Here is a 22,649-nt window from a genome sequence, read left to right on the forward strand (position 1 = left end):
TTTCTTATCATGGGTCTGTGGCTCACTTAAGCAATAGGGTCAAATTTCTGTAACCCATGTGGTCAGGAATAAGCAACTCACATGAAACTATTTCCTGCTGAAGAGATCTCTAGGGCACCCGCAGTTCAAACACCCAGAACTCAAGCTACAAAGAATTCTCATGGACAAACCCCAATTAAGATGAGTTTATAACCCAAAATCATGAAATACATAAGAATATGATCCACTATGAATAGGCATCAGCAGATACCACAGCAGCAGCAGGATAAAACCCCTACGATCTGAGAAGCGGACTTGGCCCAATGGAAAGACATCCTGCATGCACGGATTAAAAAACATTGTTCAGAGGTCAATACCACCCAGAAAGATGGACAGATTCAACGCAATCCCAATCAAAATTACAACAAATTGCTTTGTAGAAATGGAAAAGCCAATCCTCAAATTCATACTGAAGTTAAAGGAGCTCTGAGCAGCCAAAATCATCTTGAAAAAGAATGAAGTTGGAGAACTCACACTTCCTGATTTTAAATGTATTACAAAGCTACAGTTATCAACACTGTGTGGTACTGGCACAAGACAGCCAAACAGACCAATAGAATAGAATTTAGAGTGCAGAAATAAACCCTCACATCTATGGCCAGTTCATTTTTGACAAGGTTGCCAAGTCCACTCAAAAGGTAAAGAACAGTCTCATCAACAAATGGTGCTGAGAAAACTAGATTTTCATATGCAAAAGGATGAAAGAGGAGACCTATCTCACACCATATATAAAAACTAACCTAACATGGACTAAAGAAGTTAAACTATAAGACTGCTAGAAGAAAACATATGGAGACATCTTCAGGACCTTATATTAGGAAATGGATTTTTTGATTTTACAGTAAGAGCATGAACAACAAAAGAAAAACAGGTAAATTAGATTTCATCATAATTAAAACTTTTTGTGCAAAGGACATTCTCAACAAAATGAAAACACAACCTACAAAGTGGGAAAAAATATTTGGAAATTATATCTGGTAAGGGTTTAATTTTCAGAATATATAAGAACTCTACAACTCAACAACAAAAAGACCAAAACAAAAAAACCCCAAAAAACCCCCAATTAAAAATGGGTCAACGTGGGATCACTACCAAGTGCCAGCTGATGATGCAACTAGAAAATGACCTTGAATTAAAGGTTCAACGTGGACCAGCAGAATATCCCTGTCTACATATAACAACAGGAGTTTAAAATGCTGTTTGACCTAATGTAAGGGGGAAATGGAAAGGAGAAATGAGTTTATATGGCTACGAGTCTCTAAAAAAGAGTCTGGAGGATGTCAGAAGGATTGCCCTTATGCACACCTGAGCAGAGTCTCAGAGACAGATAAAGTAGATACAACCCCAGGTATTGGTTCTTTTGAGGGCTAAAGAGACCCACAGGTTCTATGGTCATGGCAGATGCGGTTCACTGCCATGTCAGTTGGCCCTTCATTGGAGCTGGTGTTTCTGCGTGATGGAGCTGGACACAGATGGGATCTCTTTTCACAAGACTTTCATGCTACTTTACTGGAATTGCAGTTGGTGTTGGGGTTTAAGATATATCTAGGGGATTTGAATCTCTGGACTGACAATATGATAGCCAGGCCCTGAGCCTCAACAGACTTCAACTCCTACACTCTGATTTACTGGACTTACCCCACTCAGCTAACATGGAGTTGAAGAATGTCAACCACCACACCATGGAGCCTAGAGTGCCTACAACTGAAAGCAGGAGGATTGCATCCAGTATCCATGTGGAATCTAAGCCTCCTCTTGACTTAGATGTGCAATGGACACAACCAATCGAAGGTCCACAGAGAAAATGTGGCATTGGTGTGGGAAAAGTGGCCATGGTCACTGCTGGGCGCAGGGAATGGGAGGAAGAGATGAGATGTGGAGGCGTTTTTGGGACTTGTGGAGTTGTCCTGGGTGGTGCTTCAGGGACAATTACCGGACATTGTAGATCCTCCCAGGGCCCACTGGATGGAACGTGGGAGAGTACGGGCTATGATGTGGACCACTGACCATGAGGTGCAGCGATGCCCAGTGATATACTTACCAAATACAATGGATATGTCATGATGATGGGAAAGAGTGTTGCTGTGGGGGGAGTGGTGGGGTGGGGGCAGTGGGGTTGAATGAGACCTCATATTTTTTTAATGTAATATTTTTAAAAAATGAATTAAAAAATTAAAAAAAAAAAGGGTCAAGGGAAGTAGACTTGGCTCAATGGTCCACCTACCACCTGGGAGGTCCACGGTTCAAACCCAGGGCCTCCTTGACCCGTGTGGTGAGCTGGCCCACGCACCGTGCTCATGCACGCAAGGAGTGCCGTGCCACGCAGGGGTATGCCGTGCCATGCAGGGGTATCCCCTGCGTAGGGGAGCCTCACACGAGGAGTGTGCCCTGTAAGGAGAGCTGCCCAGCGTGAAAAAAGTGCAGCCTGCCCTAGAATGGTGCCGCACACACGGAGAGCTGATGCAGCAAAATGATGCAACAAAAAGACTCAGATTCCCGGGGCCGCTTCTAAGGATAGAACAGACACAGAAGAACACACAGTGAATGGACACAGAGAACAGACAACTGGGGCGGGTGGGGGGAAGAGGAGAGAAATAATAAAAATAAATCTTAAAAAAAAAAAAAGGGCCAAGGACTTCAATAAACATTTCTCCAAAGAAGATATACAAATGGCCAGTAAGTACATGAAAACATGTTTAACTTCATTAGTCATTTAGAGAAACACACATGACAAATGCTGCAACATGGATGAATCCTGAAGACATCATGGTGAGTGATAGAGCCAGACACAAAAGGACAAATAATTGTATGAAGTCTGTTATAAGAAATACATAGAATAAACAAATTCATAGAGATAAACAGTAGAATAGTGGTTCTTAAGGTTTAGCTGGAGGGAGAAATGGGAAGTTATTACTAAATGAGTATGAGGTTTAGTTTGTGATGATGAAAACAGTCTGGAAGTATACAGTGGTAAAAGTTCTACAGTACTGTCAATGTACTAATGTCAAAGAATTGCCCACTGAAAATGGTTAGAATGATTTTTTATGTTATATATCTCTGGCAGTTTGAGTTCATGAATCCCAAAAGGAGAAAGATTATGTTTGTAATCTATTCCTGAGTGTGGTAGCTTTGATTGCATTAAATTCAGTTGAGGGGCCTTGATTAGATTACTTGCTAAAGATCGATTTAAGGCTTTTGAATGGACAGAGGTTGAGTCTCAGCCCCCATGCTGGGTCTGATATAAAAGAAGACAAAGAAGGAAGTGGATATGGCTCAAGTGATTGAGCTCCTGCCTATCAAGTGGGAGGTCCCAGGTTTGGATCTTGGTGCCTCCTGGAGAAGATGAGCAAGACAGTGAGCTGGTATGATGGGCTGGTGTGGCAAGCTGACACAACAAGGAGACACAAAGAGGAAACACAATGAGAGAGGCAACAAAGCAGGGAGAGGAGGTGGCTCAAACAACTACGCGCCTATCTCCCACACCAGAGGCCCCAGGTTCATTTCCTGGTGCCGACTAAAGTGAAGATGAGCACACAGCAAATGGACAGAGAGCAGAAAGTGAGTGCAAACAAGGTGGCAGGAGTGAATGAATGAATGAATAAATAAATAAATAGAGACGCACAGAAACACAGACACAGGTGAAGGAAGCTGCCACATTTAATCCTACCATATGAGAAAGGACTCCAGGATTGTTTAAGCATGAAGCCCCAAGGGGCTGGGCCCACAGAGCTGCTTAAGAGAAACCAGTGAGCCTGGAGAGGAAGGCTGAGCCCTCAGCAGAGACTGCTAGCTATCTTGCTTTGCCACATGCCAGGACAAGAGAATCAACAGCAGCTGACTTTGTGAAAGAGCACCTCTTATGGTGCCCTGATTTGGGCTTTCTATGGTCTTGTAATTGTAAGCTTTTACCCCAAATAAATCCCTGTTATAAAAGCCAAACCGTTTCTGGTACCTTGTTTAGGTAGTCTTTTGGCAAATTAAAACAGCATCTTACTACCTACCATTAAATATAAATAATTTTTAAAAAATGACTGGAAGAGTAGAATGAGAAGATCTAACCTGCAATTAGTAGGTGGGCTGAAAGAAAAAGAAAATAGGGGAGAAGTGACAAGTGAAGAGAGAATGGCTGAGGGAAATCACCTCTGGCATGATAGAATAAGGAGCTCCCCAATGAACAGGTGGATTTGGTGACAATTACTTAAGAAAACAACCATTGAAAGCCTCTGGAAATGGTCCTAAAGGAATCCAGCAAAGGAAGAAACATCTAATCAAGACTATCTACAAAACTTAAATTAAGAAAAACAAGAACCTCTGGTACTTGAGCCAAGACCATCCCTCCCCCTACCTTGCCATTCAGGGACATAGAAATGCCATCCCAGAGTGGTACAGCCATGAACACAGGGCTGCCTTATTCTACCCAGCCCCACACAGGGGATGGACACTTAACCTTCGGCATTACTGGAAATACTGGGAATACTGGAAATACTGGGATCCTGAATGCCCCTGCCCAGCTCCTAAAGTAGAGGGGTTCCCCATGGGGAGAGCCAAGCTGAGAAGACCTCAGGCTACGGCCCCCATCCCCAACCAAGAGCTCAACTACAAAAGCAGGCATGTCACTTAGCAGCCTACTACTGTCCCCACCTCCTGCTCCAGAGAACTGGCACAGACATTTTGCTTGGGGATAGAAGTATGCCATTAAAAAAAAGAAACAACAAAAACCTCCTATTCTCTTTCCAAAGGAACTGACTTTATTTACAAGAGAGCAGGGAGGAATTCGAACCTGAGAGTACTAACAAAAACAGTTACGGTTGTGGTAAAGGCAATTGGAAGGGAGACTTGTTAATTCAAGGAAGATGCAGGCTAAACTAGTTTAGTTTAGTTTGCCGGAGACAATCAGAGACCAGGGAGGAGTCTCCCTGGGATCACAAGAAATATCAAATACTGACCTCTGGAACTATTCCTTCAAGGGAGCTAGCCTTTGATTGGAGCAGTCTGTGGAGGAATTTATGCCCCAGGAAATGTTGAAAACAAGAACACAATCAGCTGGCAATTAGTGACTCATTCTAGAGAGTACAAGCTGAACCTGGAACACATCTTGTTGGTTCAGAAAGGAAGTACTTAAAGAATGACTGGAATGTATCAAAAGAAAAGCTTGTGAAAGAAAAATGAAGAGAACTAAAAGGAAAAACAGACAACTCCAAATTATTTTCTGGGGACTTCAACCTTCTCCTCTCAGCAACTGACAGAACTAGATAGGAAGTCAGCAAGAATACAGAACATCTGAACAACACAATCAACCAACAGAATCTAATATATATCACTCCATCCCAAAACAGAGAATACACATTTCTTTCAGTTGCCCATGGAGCATTCACCAAGACAGACTACATCCTGGGGCATAAAACCTACCTCCACAAATTTTAAAGAACAGAAATCATACAGAGTGAATTCTCTGACCATAATGGAATCATACTAGAAAACAATAAGAGAAAGAAAACAGGAAAGAAAGTGGACATGGCTCAACTGATAGAGCATCCGCCTACCACATGGAGGGTCCAGGGTTCGATACCCATGGCCTCCTGACCTGTGTGGTGAGCTGGCCCACAGCAAGGAGTGCCAAGTCATGCAGAGGCGTCCCCACATAGGGGAGCCCCACGTGCAAGGAGTGCACTCCGCAAGGAGAGCTGCCCCATGTCAAAAAAGCACAGCCCACCCAAGAGTAACGTCACACACATGGAGAGCTGACGCAGCAAGATGATGCAACCAAAAAAAGATGCAGTTTCCCAGAGCCACCTGACAATGCCAGTGAAAGCAGAAGAACACACAGTGAATAGACACAGAGAGAAGACAACAGGGGAAGGGGGAGAGAGAGAGAAATAAATCTTAAAAAAAAAAAAAACAAAAAACCCAGGAAAATCCCTAAACATGTAGAAACTAAAAAACATACTTCTAAATGATCCAAAGAGGAAGTCAAGGGAAATTTAAAAATACACAGAACTAAATGAAAATGAATATACAACATAGCAAAATATGGGAGATGTAGCTAAAGCAATGCCAAGAGGGATGTATACCATGAAATGTTTATACTGAAAACGAGGAAAGGTCTCAAATCAACAACTTAAATCACTACCTTAAGAAATTATTAAATGAAAAGCAAAATAAGTCCAATGCAGATAGAAAGAGGGCAAAAATAAAAGGTTGAATACTTTCCCCTCTAAGATCAGAAATAAGGCACAGAATTCCATTCTCACAATTCCTATTCAAATAGTGCTAGGAGTTCTAATCATTGCAGTAAGGCAAGGTAAAGTCATTGCAGTAAGGCAAGGAAAATAAATAAATGACATATAGATTGGAAAGGCAGATGACATGATTGTTGATGTAGAAAATCCCAAGAAACCTGAAAAAAATCCTCCTAGAACTAGAAAGGAGTTCAGCAAGGTCTCAAGATAAATGATCAAGATACAAAACCAGCAGCATTTTTATATCCTAGCAAATATGTGGAAACAAAAAGACATATCATTTATAATTGTTCCAAAGAAATTAAAATACTTAGGTATATACCTAAATGTGTGCAAGGTCTAAATGCTGAAAATTACAAAATTGTGATTAAAAAAAAAACCAAAAAACTAAACAAAGAACTAAATAAATGAAGAATAAATGAAGAGACATACCATGTTCATGTACTGGAAAGTTCAACTTAGTAAAGACGTAAATTCTCCCCAAAATGATGTAGAGGTTAAATACAATTCCTATCAAAATTCAGCAAGTATTTTTTAATAGACATAGACAAGCTGATTCTACAGTTTTATAGAAAGGCACAGGCCTAAAATAGCTAAACGATCTTGACAAAGAATAAAGTGAAAGAAATCACCCTTCCTGTGTTCAAGGATTATTATATAGCTGGTGCTGGAAGAGAGTTAGACATAGAGATTGATGGAACAGAATAGAGACCCCAGAAAGAGACCCACACAAATATGCTGGAGTGATTTTTGACAAAGGTGCAAAAACAATGCAATAAGGAAACACAATTGGAGCAACTGGAATTCATATACAAAAAAAGAAGGTTGGGGAAGTGGGTATGGCTCAACGGATAGAGCGCCCACCTTCCATACAGGAGGCCCAGGGCTCAATACCCAGGGCCTCCTGGCCTGTGTGGTGAGCAGTCCATGTGGAGTGCTGCTGCATGCAAGGAGTGTTGCCCCACACAGGGGTGCCCTCAGTGCAAGGAGTGGCCCCCACATAAGGAGTGCAGCTCCGTACAGAAGGGCAGACTGCCCAGGAGTGGTACAGCCCACACAGAGAGCTGATGCAGCAAGATGACACAATGAAAGAGAGACACAGAGAAGAGACAATATGAGACACAGCAAAAATAGGGAGCTGAGATGGAGCAAGAGAATAGTCTCCCACTCCTGAAGGTCCCAGGATGGGTTCCCGGAGCCACCTAATGAGAATACAACAGACATAGAAGAACACACAGTGAATGGACACAGAGAGCAGACAACGCGGGGGGTAGGAGGGGAATAAGGAAAAAATAATAATATTGACTAAAACCACAAACCTTATATAAAAATTAACTCAAAAGAGTACCACTGACTTAAGTGTAAAGTGTAAAACTGTACATTATAAACTTTAGAAACTTAACGTAGGAGAAAATCTTCAGGATCTAAGGATAAGCAAGGCATGCTTAGACTTGACACCAAAATAATGATCCATAAAAGGAAAAACTGATAAACTGGACTTCATCTAAAGTAAAAACTGTACTGTGAAAGCCATGTGCAGAGAATGAAAAGACAAGCTAGAGGGGAAAAAATAGGCAAATCACATATTTGACAAAGGGCTAATATAGAGAGTATATGACAAACTCTCAAAAGCTCAATAGTAAAAATAAAAATAATTCAATAATTCAATTAGAAAACGGACAAAAGACATAGACAATTCACCTACAGGACTATACGCAGTAGTAAATAAGCAAATGAAAAGGTGTTCAACATCATTAGCCTCCAGGAAATTCAAAACTAAAGCCAAAAGGATTAGCACTACACATCTACCAATAAAACAAAAAATAGTGACAACACCAAATGTTGGGAAGGATGTGGAGAAACTCTATCACTCATAAGCTGCTCGGGGGATATAAAATGGCACCACTCTGGAAGTTTGCCAGTTTCATAAAAACCTAAACAAACAACTATCATAGAACCCAACAACTGCAATCCTGGGCATTTATACCAAAAAAAAAATGAAAACTTATTTTCACAAAACAATCTGTACACAAATGTCCACATCTGGAATCAGTCCAGATGTTCTTCAACAGGTGAATGGTTAAACAAAGTGGAAAATAAAACCATGAAATGCTACTCAGTAATAGAAAGGAACGAACTACTGATCTACACATCTCGGACAAATGGCCAGATAATTAGGCTGAGAGAAAAAAGTCAATCACAAAACATTATATCCTGTGTGGTTCCATTTATATAACATCTTTGGAATGACAAAGTTTTAGACACTGAGGACATATTAGTGGTTACAAAGCGTTAAGGAATAGGGAAGAGGATAGAAAGTAGGTAGGTGTGGTTATAAAACCTTGCAGTATGGAACTTTTCAGAATCTTGACTTTAGTGGAGGACACAGGAACCTACATGGGTGATAAAGTTGTATAGCACTTAATACACATATATACATAAATGAGTATACTTGAAACTGGGGAAATCTGAGTAAGAGTGGTAGATTGTGTCAATGTCAATCTCTTGCCTGTGACATTAGGATTATGTCAATGTCAATATCCTGGCTGTAACTTTATAGTATAGTTTTGGGGGAAACTGGGCAAAATGTACATAGCATCTCTCTGTTTTGTTTTTTACAAATGCACGTCAATTGACAATGATCTAAATAAAAATTGCAATTAAGAATAAAAAGTACAACAGGAATAGGGCAAATTCAGCATCAAATTACATAATGGTAGTAATGAATTATAAACTACTCACCTAATAAAATAAAAATCCAATGAGTCCATTCAAATATAAATAAAGAAATCAATTACTGGGGGAGAGGGGAAAGTTCTTCCTTCCAAATGTGCTAACTATGAAATGCAGAAGGAGGGAGGAAGTTAGAAAATCTCCAATGAATGCTAAAATCAGTGGTTTGTAGCCTGATGATTTTTCACATGGTCTCAAAGTATCTCCCCCCAAATTTCTTATTAACTGAAAAAGTGAAAGTAGCCCTTTACAGTGGAGGCACCTGGCAGACACCATCTTTACCCAGTCATCAAAGCTAACATCAGCACTGTTGGGGCCAAGTGGCACCCTGTGCCTTGTGATGTGATGTACTGAGGAGGACACATCTAAGAGACTGAATATACAAACAATAATGGCAAGGCCCAAGAGAACTCTAGTCCACAACCTCTGCAGCAAGCAGCTCAGGATGCTAAACCAGAACCTCTGTGGCCATCAGCCCAGCAAATCAGGACTTAGCCAAGGGCTGCCAACTACCCTAATTTTGGGCCCTACTTCAAATTCAGAAACAACCTGGAAAGCCAAAAATGTTCTCCAAACCAATTACCCTGGATGTCATGCTTCTAGTCAACCCACCTCTCGCTTCTTCATGCCAATAGCCTTCAAACAGAACAGGCGTGAGCCTTTGGGCACTGGTGAAAACCCACTGTGCTGGATCTGAACGATGGCCAGGCAAAGAGCAGAAGCACTTGTGAAGGCCATACCCTGGGAATACAGGACACTGTGCCTGTCTAAGGTAGATGCTTAAATCAGAACGAGACAGAACATTCCCCACCCCTTCTGCTGCCAGCAGGCTAACAAACGCTGAGAAAAAGTCACCGTGGACAATGACTAGGTTCACTGCAAGAGATAGAATGAGGGGAAACCCAAGGAAAGACCTATAGCTGAGGGTTAGTAGACATCAAGAAAACCCTCTGGGGGGGTGAGGGAAGAAAGAGAACACTCTGGCAAACCAGCCCCCAACCTAACCACATGGTATCACCAGAGAAAGAAAAAAGATGCTGTGATTACCTTGGGAAAAGCCCAGCCCACCCCCTGCTTAGATTAACAGCCCCCCCTAACACACACACACTGAAGGCTAAGCCAAAGGAAATGTGCGCTCATGCCAAGCACCAAAACTATTTAACTCAGTCTCTACTGTCCCAGAGTCCAGAAAAAACCACCACACTCCAGAGACAAAATGATCAATAGAACCAGACACAGAGACACATGGGGAATTTAAAAGAACTGTGGCCAATATGCTAAAGGCTCTAATGGAAAAGGCAGGCAACATATAAGATCAGATGGGTGATTCAACAGAGAGATGTGAACTCTAAGATAGAATCAAATAGAGATACAGCAAAGGAAAGAATTAGTAACATGAAGATAGGTCAGTAAAATTTACTCAAACTGAAAAACAAAAAGAGACGTGACAATTAAATGCAATAAGCCTGGAATGGATCCTGAACTGAGGAAAAAACAAAGTCAGAATGGATATTATTGGAACAACTGACAAAACTGAAGTAATGGACTGCGGATTACATAATATTATTGTATTAGTGTTAAATGCCCTGATTTTTATTTCTTTGTTGTGGTTATGTACAAGAGTGTCCTTATTCTTAGGAAATACACACTGAAGTATTTAGGGTTCAAGGGCACAATATCTCCAGCTTACTTTCAAAAGGTTTGGGAAAGAGAATGATAAAGCAAATGTGGCAAAAGAAAAACCACTGGTGAGTCTGTGTAGAATATATATGAAAGGGAGTTTCTTGTAGTACATTCTTGCAATTTTTTTAAGTTTGAAATTATATCTATATAATAACAAGTTACAAAAAAAAAGAATGTAGACCTCCCAACTTCGCCATGCAACTCTCCACCCCACTCCTAGGCCCAGGTGGTCCACCAAATACTCAAAGACAAGATTATCCCCAAATTCTACAAACCAGTTTGGAGACTATTAAAAGAAAATGCTTCCCAACTTGCATCATTCAATCAATATAATGCAATACAAAACTAGTCAAGGAAACTTCAGAACAGGAATGAAACGGACGAAGTTCACTTTTTAAAAGGGCTGCAAAAAGTCCTAAATAAAACAGCAGTAAGTTGAATCTGGCATTATATATGCAAAAACCATGAGGTTGGCTTAATGTCAGAAAGTCTACTAAACGTAAATGAACAGCAAATGAACAGATGGAAGAAAAAAACCCATATAGTCCTAATAAATATAGAAAAGCATTTGATAAAAATCCATACATTTTTTTGAAATGTAAAAATTCCCAGCAAACCAGGGATAGAAGGATATTTTATTAACCTCCTGAAGGTTATCTTCTAAAATCCTATAGAAAGCATGAGATTTACTGATGTGGCACTAAAAGCATTAGCTTTTAAGTTAAAAATTGGAAAAAAGAAACCTGTCTAAAAAGAAAATACAGGGGAATTTATAAAACTAAGAGTTCTGAAAAGAGATTCTGAAATTCATACAGAAGAGAAAAAAGGTCAAGAAAGCCTGGTTAACAGTTAAGAAGGCAGGGGAACCATACCAGCTCTCAGGATTTATCACAAAGCTACTGCTAAGACGCCGGGGGGCCACTGGCATAAGGATAGACAAACAGCCAAGGGACAGAATCAAAGGCCAGAAAGAGACTCCAGCACGGATGAAAACTTGATATGTGACAAACCAGGAGGGAAAGGAGTGATCATCTAAACAAGTGTTGTGGAGATGAGCAGCTGCCATCAGACTCTGACCCCACTCTCAGTAATGAATGTCAGCGCCCCGTCAATGCCAATTCTGACTACTGCACCCCTCCCCAAATCATCCAAATGCACCGGAGGGCTGTTCAGAGACAAGGGAGTCATGCTGCTGGAGATTGTGATCTGGAGTTTAGGACAGTGGTCCTCACAGGAGGCACAGGTGAGGTTGGCCAGGAGATGGCGTGAGCTGGCTGAGGGACAGGGAAAGGCTGGTGAGCGAACAAACGGAGGAAGCAATTCAGACAATGCAAACAGGAGTGAGGAGAGGGTTTGCAAGACCTGCAAAGAGTGGAGGGAGCTAACCAAAGGAGATGCCACGAGACCTGTCACGTTCTTTAGCCACTTATCTTAGTGAATCTCTGAACAACTGAGAGGCAGACAGGGCAGGGATTATCACCTCTACCCTAAGAAAAGAGACGTCAGCTCAGAGATCTGCTGCCTAGGACACAGCGCTAAGCAGTGGTCCAGCTGGGCACACACCCAGCCCTGAGGTCCCACCCTGGGCCCTTCTGCTCACCCCAAGAAGCCTGCACAACTGTTAGGACTGGGTCAGCTGGACAAGGAACCCTGGCTGCAACAGGACAGAACAGGGGCTTAAGTTGAGACCAGAGCTCAACTTAAGGCTGGCAGCTTGGTCCATCCAGAAATTAGAAAGTCATGTTCTCAGGAGACGTACCCTCCCTTCCCCTCACTGCCAAGGGAAAGGGGCCTTACTTCTTTTACAAAGAAACGAGGACTTCTCATAGCAGTTCTCGGCGTGCCAGCTGTGCAGGTCATGGTGCCGGAGCGTGGGGAAGTGGAAGCACTGCAGCTGGGCACAGAACACATTTTCATTTTCAGACATGGCTGAAGCGAAGATGGGGTCTGGGGGCAGGAACACCTCTGAGGAGCCTGCGGGAGACAAAGGGTAGGGGGTGGATGTTACAGCGGACCGTCACTGTATGAATCACGCCAAAGCATCATGGGGGCCTCTTGACTGGAGGGCTCTGGGGGCTGTGAAGGACTGGTTGTGACTGGCTCTCCTGGCATCTCTGAGCCTGCAGGGAGCTCCCATACTCCTGGGGAGCATATGTGGAAAGCCGGCAAGCACACAGAACAAAAAGCACAATTCTGCTTACCAAAAAGCACTACACAGACAACCAAAATAGGAGGGTGTTCTGGGATTGGTGGGCAACATTTCAAGTTAGAACAACCCAAATAATGAAGTTATGGCTTAGCACATATTGATTTAGAATCATGAGTTTATACTGATAAATAAATGGGAAGGGTAGGGAAAAGTGCTCCCTGACAAAAGATTACCACCCAACAAATGGAGAAGGATTAAGAAAATCAGTGCCCCTGTCACAGGAATATGAGACTCCAGCAGACTTAGCCGCTCTGGCCCCTGCCAAGAGCATGACGTGCCTGCTGGCTGCGTGGACTGCTGGCAAGCACTGGTTCCCAGGATGCGGCCCAGCTCTGGAGAGCCTCTTTTTTTTTTTTTAAAGATTTATTTATTTATTTATTTATTTCCCCCCCCCTCCCCCGGGGGTCTGTTCTTGGTGTCTATTTGCTGCGTCTTGTTTCTTTGTCCGCTTCTGTTGTCGTCAGCAGCACGGGAAGTGTGGGCGGCGCCATTCCTGGGCAGGCTGCTCTTTCTTTTCACGCTGGGCGGCTTTCCTCACGGGCGCACTCCTTGCGCATGGGGCTCTCCCACGCGGGGGACACCCTTGCGTGGCATGGCACTCCTTGCGCGCATCAGCGCTGCGCATGGCCAGCTCCACACGGGTCAAGGAGGCCCGGGGTTTGAACCGCGGACCTCCCATATGGTAGACGGACGCCCTAACCACTGGGCCAAAGTCCGTTTCCAAGACAGAGCCTCTTTTTTTTCTGCTCATCCTCCTGTCTTCCAAGCTGGGGATGAGGGGATCAGAACCCATACTATCCTCACAGCCAGGAGTTGGGGGGCATTAATCTCCAAGCCCCTCTCTCTTCTGCCATGTCCCAGGAGGAAAGGCCTTCCAACACGGGACCACCTTGTGATTTTGCAAGGCTGATCCAGACCCAGATCACTGGAAATACAAAGGTAACCTTTTCCAAAAAGCAGAATAACAAACGGCTTGATTTCTGACTTCCAGTCACTGGAATTGGGAGAATACATTTCTGTGGTTTAAAGCCACCAAGTTCGTGGTAATTTGTTATGGCTGCCATGGGAAATGAAGACAGCCTCCTATCCCTCTCCCTCCCTGTTTGACAAATATTTTTACAGGCCCTTGCTAAGACCCAGGCACTCAGGACCTATTGGCCAACAACAGTGGGAAAAGAGCCTTGTACCATGGAGGTGATACTTGAATGTTAGGCACAAATGATAGAGACACTGAACAGAAGGTCTAGTCAGTAAATGGAGTGTAGGATGGATGCTAAAGGAAAAAAGGAAGGGAGAGCAGGAGGAGGCTGCTCGGTGGTGAAAGAAGGCCCCACAGAGGTGACATATGAGCAAAAATAGAGGAGGTGAGGGAATACTGATTTCCCCAAACCCCACTTGTGTTAGGGTCCCACAGTCCTCCACAAGCTAGAGTTGTGCAACTCAGCAGCGAGTTGTGCTCACAGCTATGATTTATCACAGCACCACTCAGCATACACCGGCAAGAGGAAGGAGATGCCTTGAGTAAAGTCCAGGTCCAGGCTCCCCAGCTCTGCCCTCTGGGTGGGAGGATCACCCAGAGCAGGCCTTTCCCCAGCAGTGAGCTGCAGTAGCACAGGTGCTGGGTTTCTGCCAAGGGGAGCTGTTTGATACTCAAGAGTCCAGGGTGTTCATAGGGGGCTAGTTGAAAAGACATTCCCCGCCCACCAAAAATCCAGACTTCCAAAAGCAAAGTCAGAGTTGACCCTGAATCCCTGGCATTGTCTATGCAGACTAGCACTATAGGCACAGCCTTATTATGTAGGGGACCCAGACTCCAACCAAGGGCCAGCCCTAAGCAGACCTTTCTAGAGAACAGGCCTACGATGTTAACTTTTTCCCACACAGGGAGTGAGCCTGCACTGCTCTGGAAAGGCATGCCTCAGGAAGGGCCTACAGGGGCAAAGGAAGGGTTCCCTCTGCTGGGCCTTAGTGAGGCTGCCCCACTCCTACAGCAGTGTCTCCTGTCCCTAGGCTGTGCTCTCACTTGCAGGTTTCTGCTCCCCTGTTCCCGTGGCTGGGAAAAACCCTTCTGCCATGCCCCCTTTCACTTGCTTTTCTGAGCCAGGTGTCCGCCTGCCTCCCCACCAGCAGGCTGTTGGTCTCTCGAGATAGCACCTTACCTCTGTGTCCTGGCATCTCAGCACCTACCGCTAATGGGCACGGAGCACAAGTTTGTTTCTGATGAGCTCCTGCAGGGCCCCCTGAAGGGTCCTGGACTGTGCCCGAATGCCCTACTCCAGGTGGCAGCTACCCTACCCTGACTGCAGGCTGACCCCCAGCCTGACCCCAGTCCAGCCAATGATCCCCTGTGCAGAGGGCAGGGTCTCTGCACGCATTTTCTAGCGGCTGCTGGGCCAGCCTAGGTCCTGCCCCCACCACCCCTTCCTCACTGGTGACAAGAGGCTTGTAGAGCCCAGGTCCCCAGGGGCAGCCCTGGCCCACAGCTCTGTCTGCTGTGCTCACGGGCATTGGAACACGGGTCATGGTCTCCATGTCGGCCTCCCACCCTGCAGGGTGCAGGCACTGGGGCAGAAAAGACAAAGACCCTGAAGGACGGTCAGCACCACAAGGGGAGAAGGCACCTCTCCCTAGTTAGCATCTGTCATGACCTCAGCCCAGGGGGATGGACACGCTGGGCCATGAGGTGGACAAATGGGGAGAGATGCCAAACATGTCTTAAATAAGCCAGTTACCCAGCAGCAGGAACACATAAAACACACAATATAGCCTCACTTGTATATTTTAAAATAAACATCAAGCATGAATAAGCAGAAACTGAGGGAATGGATCATTATCAGTGATGGCCTGAGGGAGGGGTTCCCAGGGCTACCTGCAACAAAGTGGGGTGATGCACTCTAGACAGTAAGGATCTGCCTCCTCAGATTTCCAGTGAACAGTCACAAATGTTATCATAATCTGAGACAGCAACTAGTTCTCAGCAGATGGGGCATGCCAGGGCACTGGGCCCCCAGGGCTCATGGATATATGCAGCTAAGGGCTGAGAGGGACAGAACCACCTCCTGGGGGTGGCCAGGCAGGAGTGGGCCACTGAAGGACCCCAGCAGCAACTGAGCATTCTCTGGAGCAGAGCTCCAAACTTAAAATTTATACGGTGAGTGTGTGTGTGTGTGTGTGTGTGTGTGTGTTACACATGCACTCCTGTGCCAATTCATAACACACATTAAAAATGCACAAAAACAGAAGAAAAATGGACTAGATGTAGAGAAATAGACATTTTTGAGCATCCTATTGTAATACCGTCACACTACCAATGGTCAAAAGTTCCTTCATTAAAGAGCTCATCCTTAAAGAGCTCATCATTAAGGATGGGAGGTTTTTCACATTGTCTTTCTGATCTGTTTCCTTTCAGACACCTTCTCTCAGAGCCAGTGGACACCACTGCTGAGCCCATCACACTGGCCAAAAGCTTGCTTGGAGCAGGGGGTTGGCTCCCTTGTCTTCTTGTTGTTTCAGGTTTGTATCCTCAGAGTCTCTTCAACCTGTAGCTCCTTAGCAGGACTTGTGATGCATGCTTTAACTGCGGAAATTTCCAAGTATGTAAGGAGACAGAAGTGTGACAAACCCCCAAGAAGGTCTACACCCTGCTGTCTCTTCCACCTCTTCACCACCTCTCTCCACCCCGAATTCTCCATCCTCTGTGCAGACACCACGACTAGTCACTCCTAAGCACATATGTGCTTTTCCCAGAATTAAGGATGTCTTCACAACCATGGTACTCTCACCACCCCTCAAAAAACATATAGTCACTCGGTATCATTTACTGTAAAGTCTATATTGAAATTTCTCTAAAGTGTACGCCTCCCTCCCATCCAGAATGTCATCGAGAACCATGTTTGGCTTTATGCTTCCTTGATATCTTTGATTCTGTAATAACTCCTGGTATTGACTTATGTCAGAGTTCAGGCCATTTCTCTGGTAGCACAGAAATCTTTTTAAGCCACTTATTCACATTGTGACCATTAGTTAAATCCGGATGACATAATCCCCAAATCCATTCAACCAGGAGTAAGCACACACTACCACGCTGTTTGCTTGGGGCAGAGTTGCCCCCACGTGGGCAGGGGATACCCACCCTTGCCTCGGGACTGCTCACACACCAACCAGCACAAACCACCAGTGTCAAAATCAATTGGTGGAACCTCCTTCTTTAGGTTCGCTCTCCTCTGCTTATCCCGGTGGAGCCATTAAAGGACCTGATTCCCAGGAGCCTGTGTGGGGCCTTGCCACTCTTGTGCTGTGAGGGCAGAGCCTGAGTCCCCAACTCAGAGCCCATGGTTTTGCCATGCAGACAGACTTCTTGTCTTCACTTTTTCACTGCCAGAGCCAAGAAGACGATCACATCTAGGTGCATCCACATCACCTTGGAGGCCAAAACTCACTGCCCAGGGGGAAAAGAAAAGGCCTGGACCGGGACCACTTTGTTCAGCTCCACTTCCAACAGCTGCTGCAATTAAGGCAGGCAAAAATCCACTGGGAGACACCCTCTATGGGCATGTTGTGACATTAGGGCCCCAAACGCCAAGCCCATCTGTTACTGTTCCTGCAGGACAAACGTTTGGAAAGCAAATCAGCGATCAGTGATCATTTCATGGGGTGTGCAGAAGACACAAGCATGGAAGGTGCCCAGCAGGGGCAGGGTAGCCCTGTGACTCAGGCCTCTGCTCCCACCTCTGCTCCTGGCTTTTCCCCATTTCCCATGCCCACCCCCTGCCCACAGGGATGCCCCTTTCCAGGGAAGCCAGGGCCCAGGGCCTGATGTGATATTGATAGTGTCTGTACCTTCACCCCTACGTGCAGAGACTGAGCCAGGTCACCTGAGTCATCCAGGGTGAGGGTGGGGGAACATACAGACTCCATCAGCATCCCTCAGCCATTCATGCTCAGCAGTGAGGGGACAGATTGGTGGCTGTGGTACGCTGCCTAATCTGTCCTGGCCCAAACCTCTTCATCTGTCCCTGCTCAGAGACACTAAAGACATGGACAACAAGATGTGGGCGTGTTTGGGAAAAGAAAACCCTGATCCAAGCTCAAGCAGATGCTGTGAAGAGGAGCCCAGAAGCAAGGCTTGATGAGGGGCAGAATGGAGAGCGTGGCTTGGATGGCAAGGACACAACTGAGAGCGTTAGTGGGGACTCACCGAGGGCCAGGGCCAGAGGAAAGCACCTGGACGTCACCTAGGGTCAGGGCAGACTTTTTATGTTACCTTGGTATTTCCAAGTAACTCAGTATCTGATCCTTAAATACATACAAACAACCTATCAGAACCTATCTGCCTGACAGCTGTGCTTCAAGCTTTGGATTGGAAATCTGAATTTCTCTTAGAAAACTCGACTTTCCCTCTCTGGCCTTGTAAGCATACCTTGTAAGCTCACATTTACAGCCCATCAAAGCCGTTTACTCAAGGAAGATGAACAGTCCAGAAATTTACTCAAAGTGAGAAGCAACGAGGGATTCCAAAAAGGCCCAGCCCTGCATGGGGCTGAAAGAGGGGCTTATGCACTTGAGGACACGCTAAGCCCAGGTCCCCGATGTCAGAGCCCTTCCAAGCCCACGGCAACATAGCTTTCCGGCACTCTCAGGATCCACTCGTCCCACGTCTCTGCAATGACCATAGGGGCAGGCCCATCGGGAGACTGAGGAGGGAGCAGCCCAGCACTGACCCCACCAGGATGATGCTGTCCACGTTCTGACAGAGCAGGAGGCTTACCTTTGAACGCCACCTCCCAGCGGCCTTCTAAGGAGCGGTTCCGGCCCGTGATGACATACTGGTAGCCAACCCACAACCTGGATGGGAGGCAGAAATAAAAGGCAAGCCATCAATTGATAACTTGAGAAGTATGTGTTTTCACTTGGACTGACCTTTAAAAAACTGACCCTCAAACGTCTGTGCTTTTGTAAAGAGTTGATACTTCCTTTTCATAAAATGCATTAAAATTCTAAATGCTAAATACACAGTCCAAGGAAGTTCCATTTCAGATACGTGCTGGCCAGACTGTTTTCACTAAGCTCCAATAAAGTTTTATCATTCCCCACAAGACCAAATATTCTTGGAGATCAGAAAGGTCAGGGAATACAACTGTGGATATGCTAAAAACTACTCAATTGCACACTTTAAGAGGTGAATTTCTCTTTACAGTGAATTGCATCTCAACTGAAAGCCCTTCCCTCTGCCCCTCAGGACTGTCACCTGCTGTATCAACTAGCCACATGCACGCCCCACTGAGGCTTCCAGCTCCTCCTTGCCTTATCTCAGCCTCCTGAGTGCCCCCAGCACAGACACTAGGGACCATCCATACAAACCTACCCCATGGCCAGAATCACTGGCCCCAGCCAGGGGCTCACCTCCAGCAGTTCTACTTGCCACAGCTCAACTAGGTGCCTGACAATGGCCTCCTGCCCCATGCCTGGGAGACAGGGAGGCCCTCCTGTGACCTGATGCCCTATTCCTCCTCCCTGGGCTCCCAGGACACCCCCTTATCCATGTCCATGTAATCACCCTGGGAGTTAAGGGCCTTGTTTTTCTTTGGGGCTGGAGGAGGTAAGCCCCAGGATGCTCTTGTGATCTGCCAGCACCCCAACAGGCATAACTGTGGCACTAACACCGAGGTCAGGTGCAGAAATAAAGGCTTTCCACATACTGCAAGTCTTTAAGCTCCAACCATAGCTGCCAGCCTGTGCCAACATGGGGGCAGCATACTCCCCTGCAACTCACTGCCCGCCCCCACAGGACTCATCTCCTTTGGACAGGGGGGTGTTGACTGGCTTATGGAGGGACAATAGGATGTGACCTGTGGAGGGGACACACCACAGGCCTCAGCATACCCCTGCCCCCCAAACACCTTCCCAAAAGTGCTAGGCTGGGGAAAGGCCACAGCAAACTGTGAAGCCCATTGGCCTGGCTTAGACTGGCCCTCCCCAGCCCACCACTGTCCATGGGCAAGCTCTCTCTGCTCACACAACTCTGGCCTCCTAGGTCTCAGGAAGGCTGCAGAAGCAGGCCCACAGAGCTCTGGTGCAGGGCAGGCAGTCTACCTCTGAGTGACTGACCTTCCACTGCCTGTGCCATCCCCAGGGCCATGGCACACCATGAGGGAGGCCCCCTAGCACCCCCATACATGCCTCCAGCACCTTGCCTGACAGGGCCTGGCCTGCGAAGCCCCTCCTAGAGCAGCCCTCCTGACACAGGCCAGCACCCACCCACACTCAGAAACTACAGCTGTACCCAGAGGGGGACCAAGGAGAAGGGGCTGTCCAAGGACACACACAACCCCTGGACACAAACAACGTCTTCTATGGGCAGGGCTAGCTCTCCCCACAACCTGGCTGCCCTATGTCAGGGGTGCAATGGGGTAACCATGTCCACACTCAAGCAGCCCCCCACCCCAGGCTCACTTGCGCTGGTCCTTCCAACCAAAACTCCGCTCTGGCTGGTCCCATTCCTGGGCCAGGACGAAGCGCAGCTCCTGGTCCGTGGAGAAGGTGGCAAGTGAGCCGTTGACACGCTGGCAGGTCTGTGCGGCGTCCCAGTAGTTCTCCCCACTCAGGTAGACCCGGTAGCAGCTGGCCGTGCCTTCATAGTGGTGCCAACCTGTTGGGCACTTCCCTAGGAAACATGAAGGGCAGAAGGGGAGATGTCCCCCAAATTAGGATCTTAACTCCAAAATGGCAAGTACACCTCAGCAATCATACAATAGAAATGGGGAAACCGAGGCACAAGAGGGCAAGCTCCTGCTTCTGAGACAATATACTTTGGAGAAATACCCAATTTTCTCTGAAATGAAGATTCAGCCAAGGTACCAGTATATTTTGAGTGATTCTCCTATTTCCATAAGGCCCTTCGTTTATGTGATAGGAAAGACTGGCTGCTGCATTAACTTCTGCAAAGCAAATTTCATTTTCTGATTGTGCCTTGTGAAAAAGTGCCTGCCAGGGAGCCCACCACATTCTGGGCTCCAGGCCTCCCTGCTGACCTCCTCTCCCACCTGCCCATGCTCCCCTCAGCACAGTAGAGCTAGGAGGGCCATGGAGATGGTATGACCAACCCTGCCTCCCACAGGAGAAACTGAGGCCCAGGATGCCCCAGGGCTAGCAGAGCTTGAGTGGCCAGTGGGAGCTGAGGACTTGCCAAGACTGGCCAGGCTTCCTCTCACCATATTGCCCTGGCCCCAGGTATGAGAGGCCCTGGTGCTTTACGGCTTTCCTGAGGGAAAAGAAGTTTCCTGTTCTCTAGAATCTGTGACCTTTGAATGCTGGAGTACCTTCAACTGTGACAGTGACAAGGAATGATGATTTTTAGCAAAGGCAGTTGTAAAAGAAAAAAGAGAGCAATCTTTTAATGCATTTCCATCCTGCACGCCCCAGGACCAAAATGCTTCAAGACTGATGCTCTGACGCAGAGGCTTCTATTGTTTTGTTCTCTCTTGTAGAAATGGAAGTTCTGGCCCTGGGGCCTGTGAGGCACATCTACAGCAGGGTGTGCCATGGCACAAGTTGGATGCCACCTTGCCCATCGGCAAAGGCCTCGTTTGATAATAGTGTTGGTGGGAGCTCTCAGCATGGATGAGGATGGTGCTCTTGGCATAAGGAGAAGGGGAATGTCTGCACACTACTGTTTAGGGCAGGGAGGCTTAGCCATCAGGCAGCACTACTTCCTAGACTCCCCTCACACATGGACCACTCAGCCTGACAGCTCTCCCGCAAATGCGGACGTACACTGAAGGGGCCCAGCACCACAAGCTCCACCGACTCCACCAGGGCCACAGTGCTCCTAATTGCCCTAAATCCTAGGACAGAGGAGTCAGAAACCTCCTGGGGGCAGGTCACTAGCTGTGGCAGTCTTCTGAGGCAGGGGGGGCCTGTCAGTGCCTGGATACAAGCACAGTGGCAGCCCTGCTCTGTGGGGTCCCAGCCACCCACTGTGCACTGCTGAGAATGGTGGGCAGCGGTTCCCATCTTCTCCATTCTCACCGCTTAGCCCCTGCCAGGGTGGCAGGGCCCCTGCTCTCTAACCGAATCAGCCCCCTGCATGGAATCCTGGGGGAAATGAGAGGCCTCCACGGGTATCCTACCACATCTGGGGAGCTCTTGTGTGGAGACACATAAACCACCCACAAGACAAAAGGTGGTCTGAGGACTTGGGTCCAGGCACTTCCATGAAAGGCCACCTAATCCCTCAGGCCCTGTTTCTGCACCCACGAAAGGGGACAATAGAATGATGAGATCCCTATGGTCGGCGCAGTCTGGCTCTGAAAGCAGCAGTTGTAAGGAAAGCAGATGTGGCAGGTTCCTCTTGTCCTCACTCACAAAAGCAGGTCATCACCGAGCAGCCCGAAGAGCTGCTCTAGGGCCATTTCCAAACGCCTCCACGGGAAGCAGGTCCCAGGCCACACGCACACGGTCAGCACAGAGACAAGAACAGGCGTGATCAGGGCAGGTCTGCAACTTACTGCTGAAGCGGACAGGCTGGGCCACGTTCACCGTGTGCAGGTGCGTGGGGTCGCCCCCTCGGGGCCGGCCCTGCCGTGAGTCCACGGCCTCCTTCCCATGGTAAGGACGAGCCTCCCCGGTCACTTCTGAAAGCAAAAGGAGAAGCCCACAGTGAACACTGCACCCCCAGCAGTGAGGCACCAGCTGCTGCTGTCAGAGGCCAGTATTGAGGTCAAAGGCGCTGTGGTTCAGGTGGCTGG

General features: G+C 46.7%; 1 protein-coding gene across 13 annotated transcripts in view; it reads right to left on the reverse strand.

Annotated features, from left to right (window-relative positions):
- DGCR2 (DiGeorge syndrome critical region gene 2) overlaps positions 1 to 22,649 on the reverse strand; it is a 111,451-nt gene that overhangs the window by 26,064 nt on the left and 62,738 nt on the right. For 5 of the 13 annotated variants that reach the window (XR_011646543.1, XM_004480962.3, XM_004480960.3 and 2 more), the window contains 4 exons: positions 22,410 to 22,535; positions 20,356 to 20,566; positions 18,671 to 18,747; positions 12,492 to 12,668 (listed from right to left, as the gene is read on the reverse strand). Coding sequence is in view for 12 of the 13 variants with exons in the window: in XM_004480962.3 (XP_004481019.1) it covers positions 12,492 to 12,668; positions 18,671 to 18,747; positions 20,356 to 20,566; positions 22,410 to 22,535 (591 nt within the window). In the remaining variant the exon portion in view is untranslated. Of the gene's footprint in view, positions 1 to 12,491; positions 12,669 to 18,670; positions 18,748 to 20,355; positions 20,574 to 22,407; positions 22,536 to 22,649 lie in introns of all 13 variants that reach the window. The other 8 variants (XM_058281795.2, XM_058281796.2, XM_058281799.2 and 5 more) reach the window with 4 other exon arrangements.

The sequence above is a fragment of the Dasypus novemcinctus genome, chromosome 19 (genome assembly GCF_030445035.2).
Source record: "Dasypus novemcinctus isolate mDasNov1 chromosome 19, mDasNov1.1.hap2, whole genome shotgun sequence".
Classification (NCBI taxonomy): domain Eukaryota; kingdom Metazoa; phylum Chordata; class Mammalia; order Cingulata; family Dasypodidae; genus Dasypus; species Dasypus novemcinctus.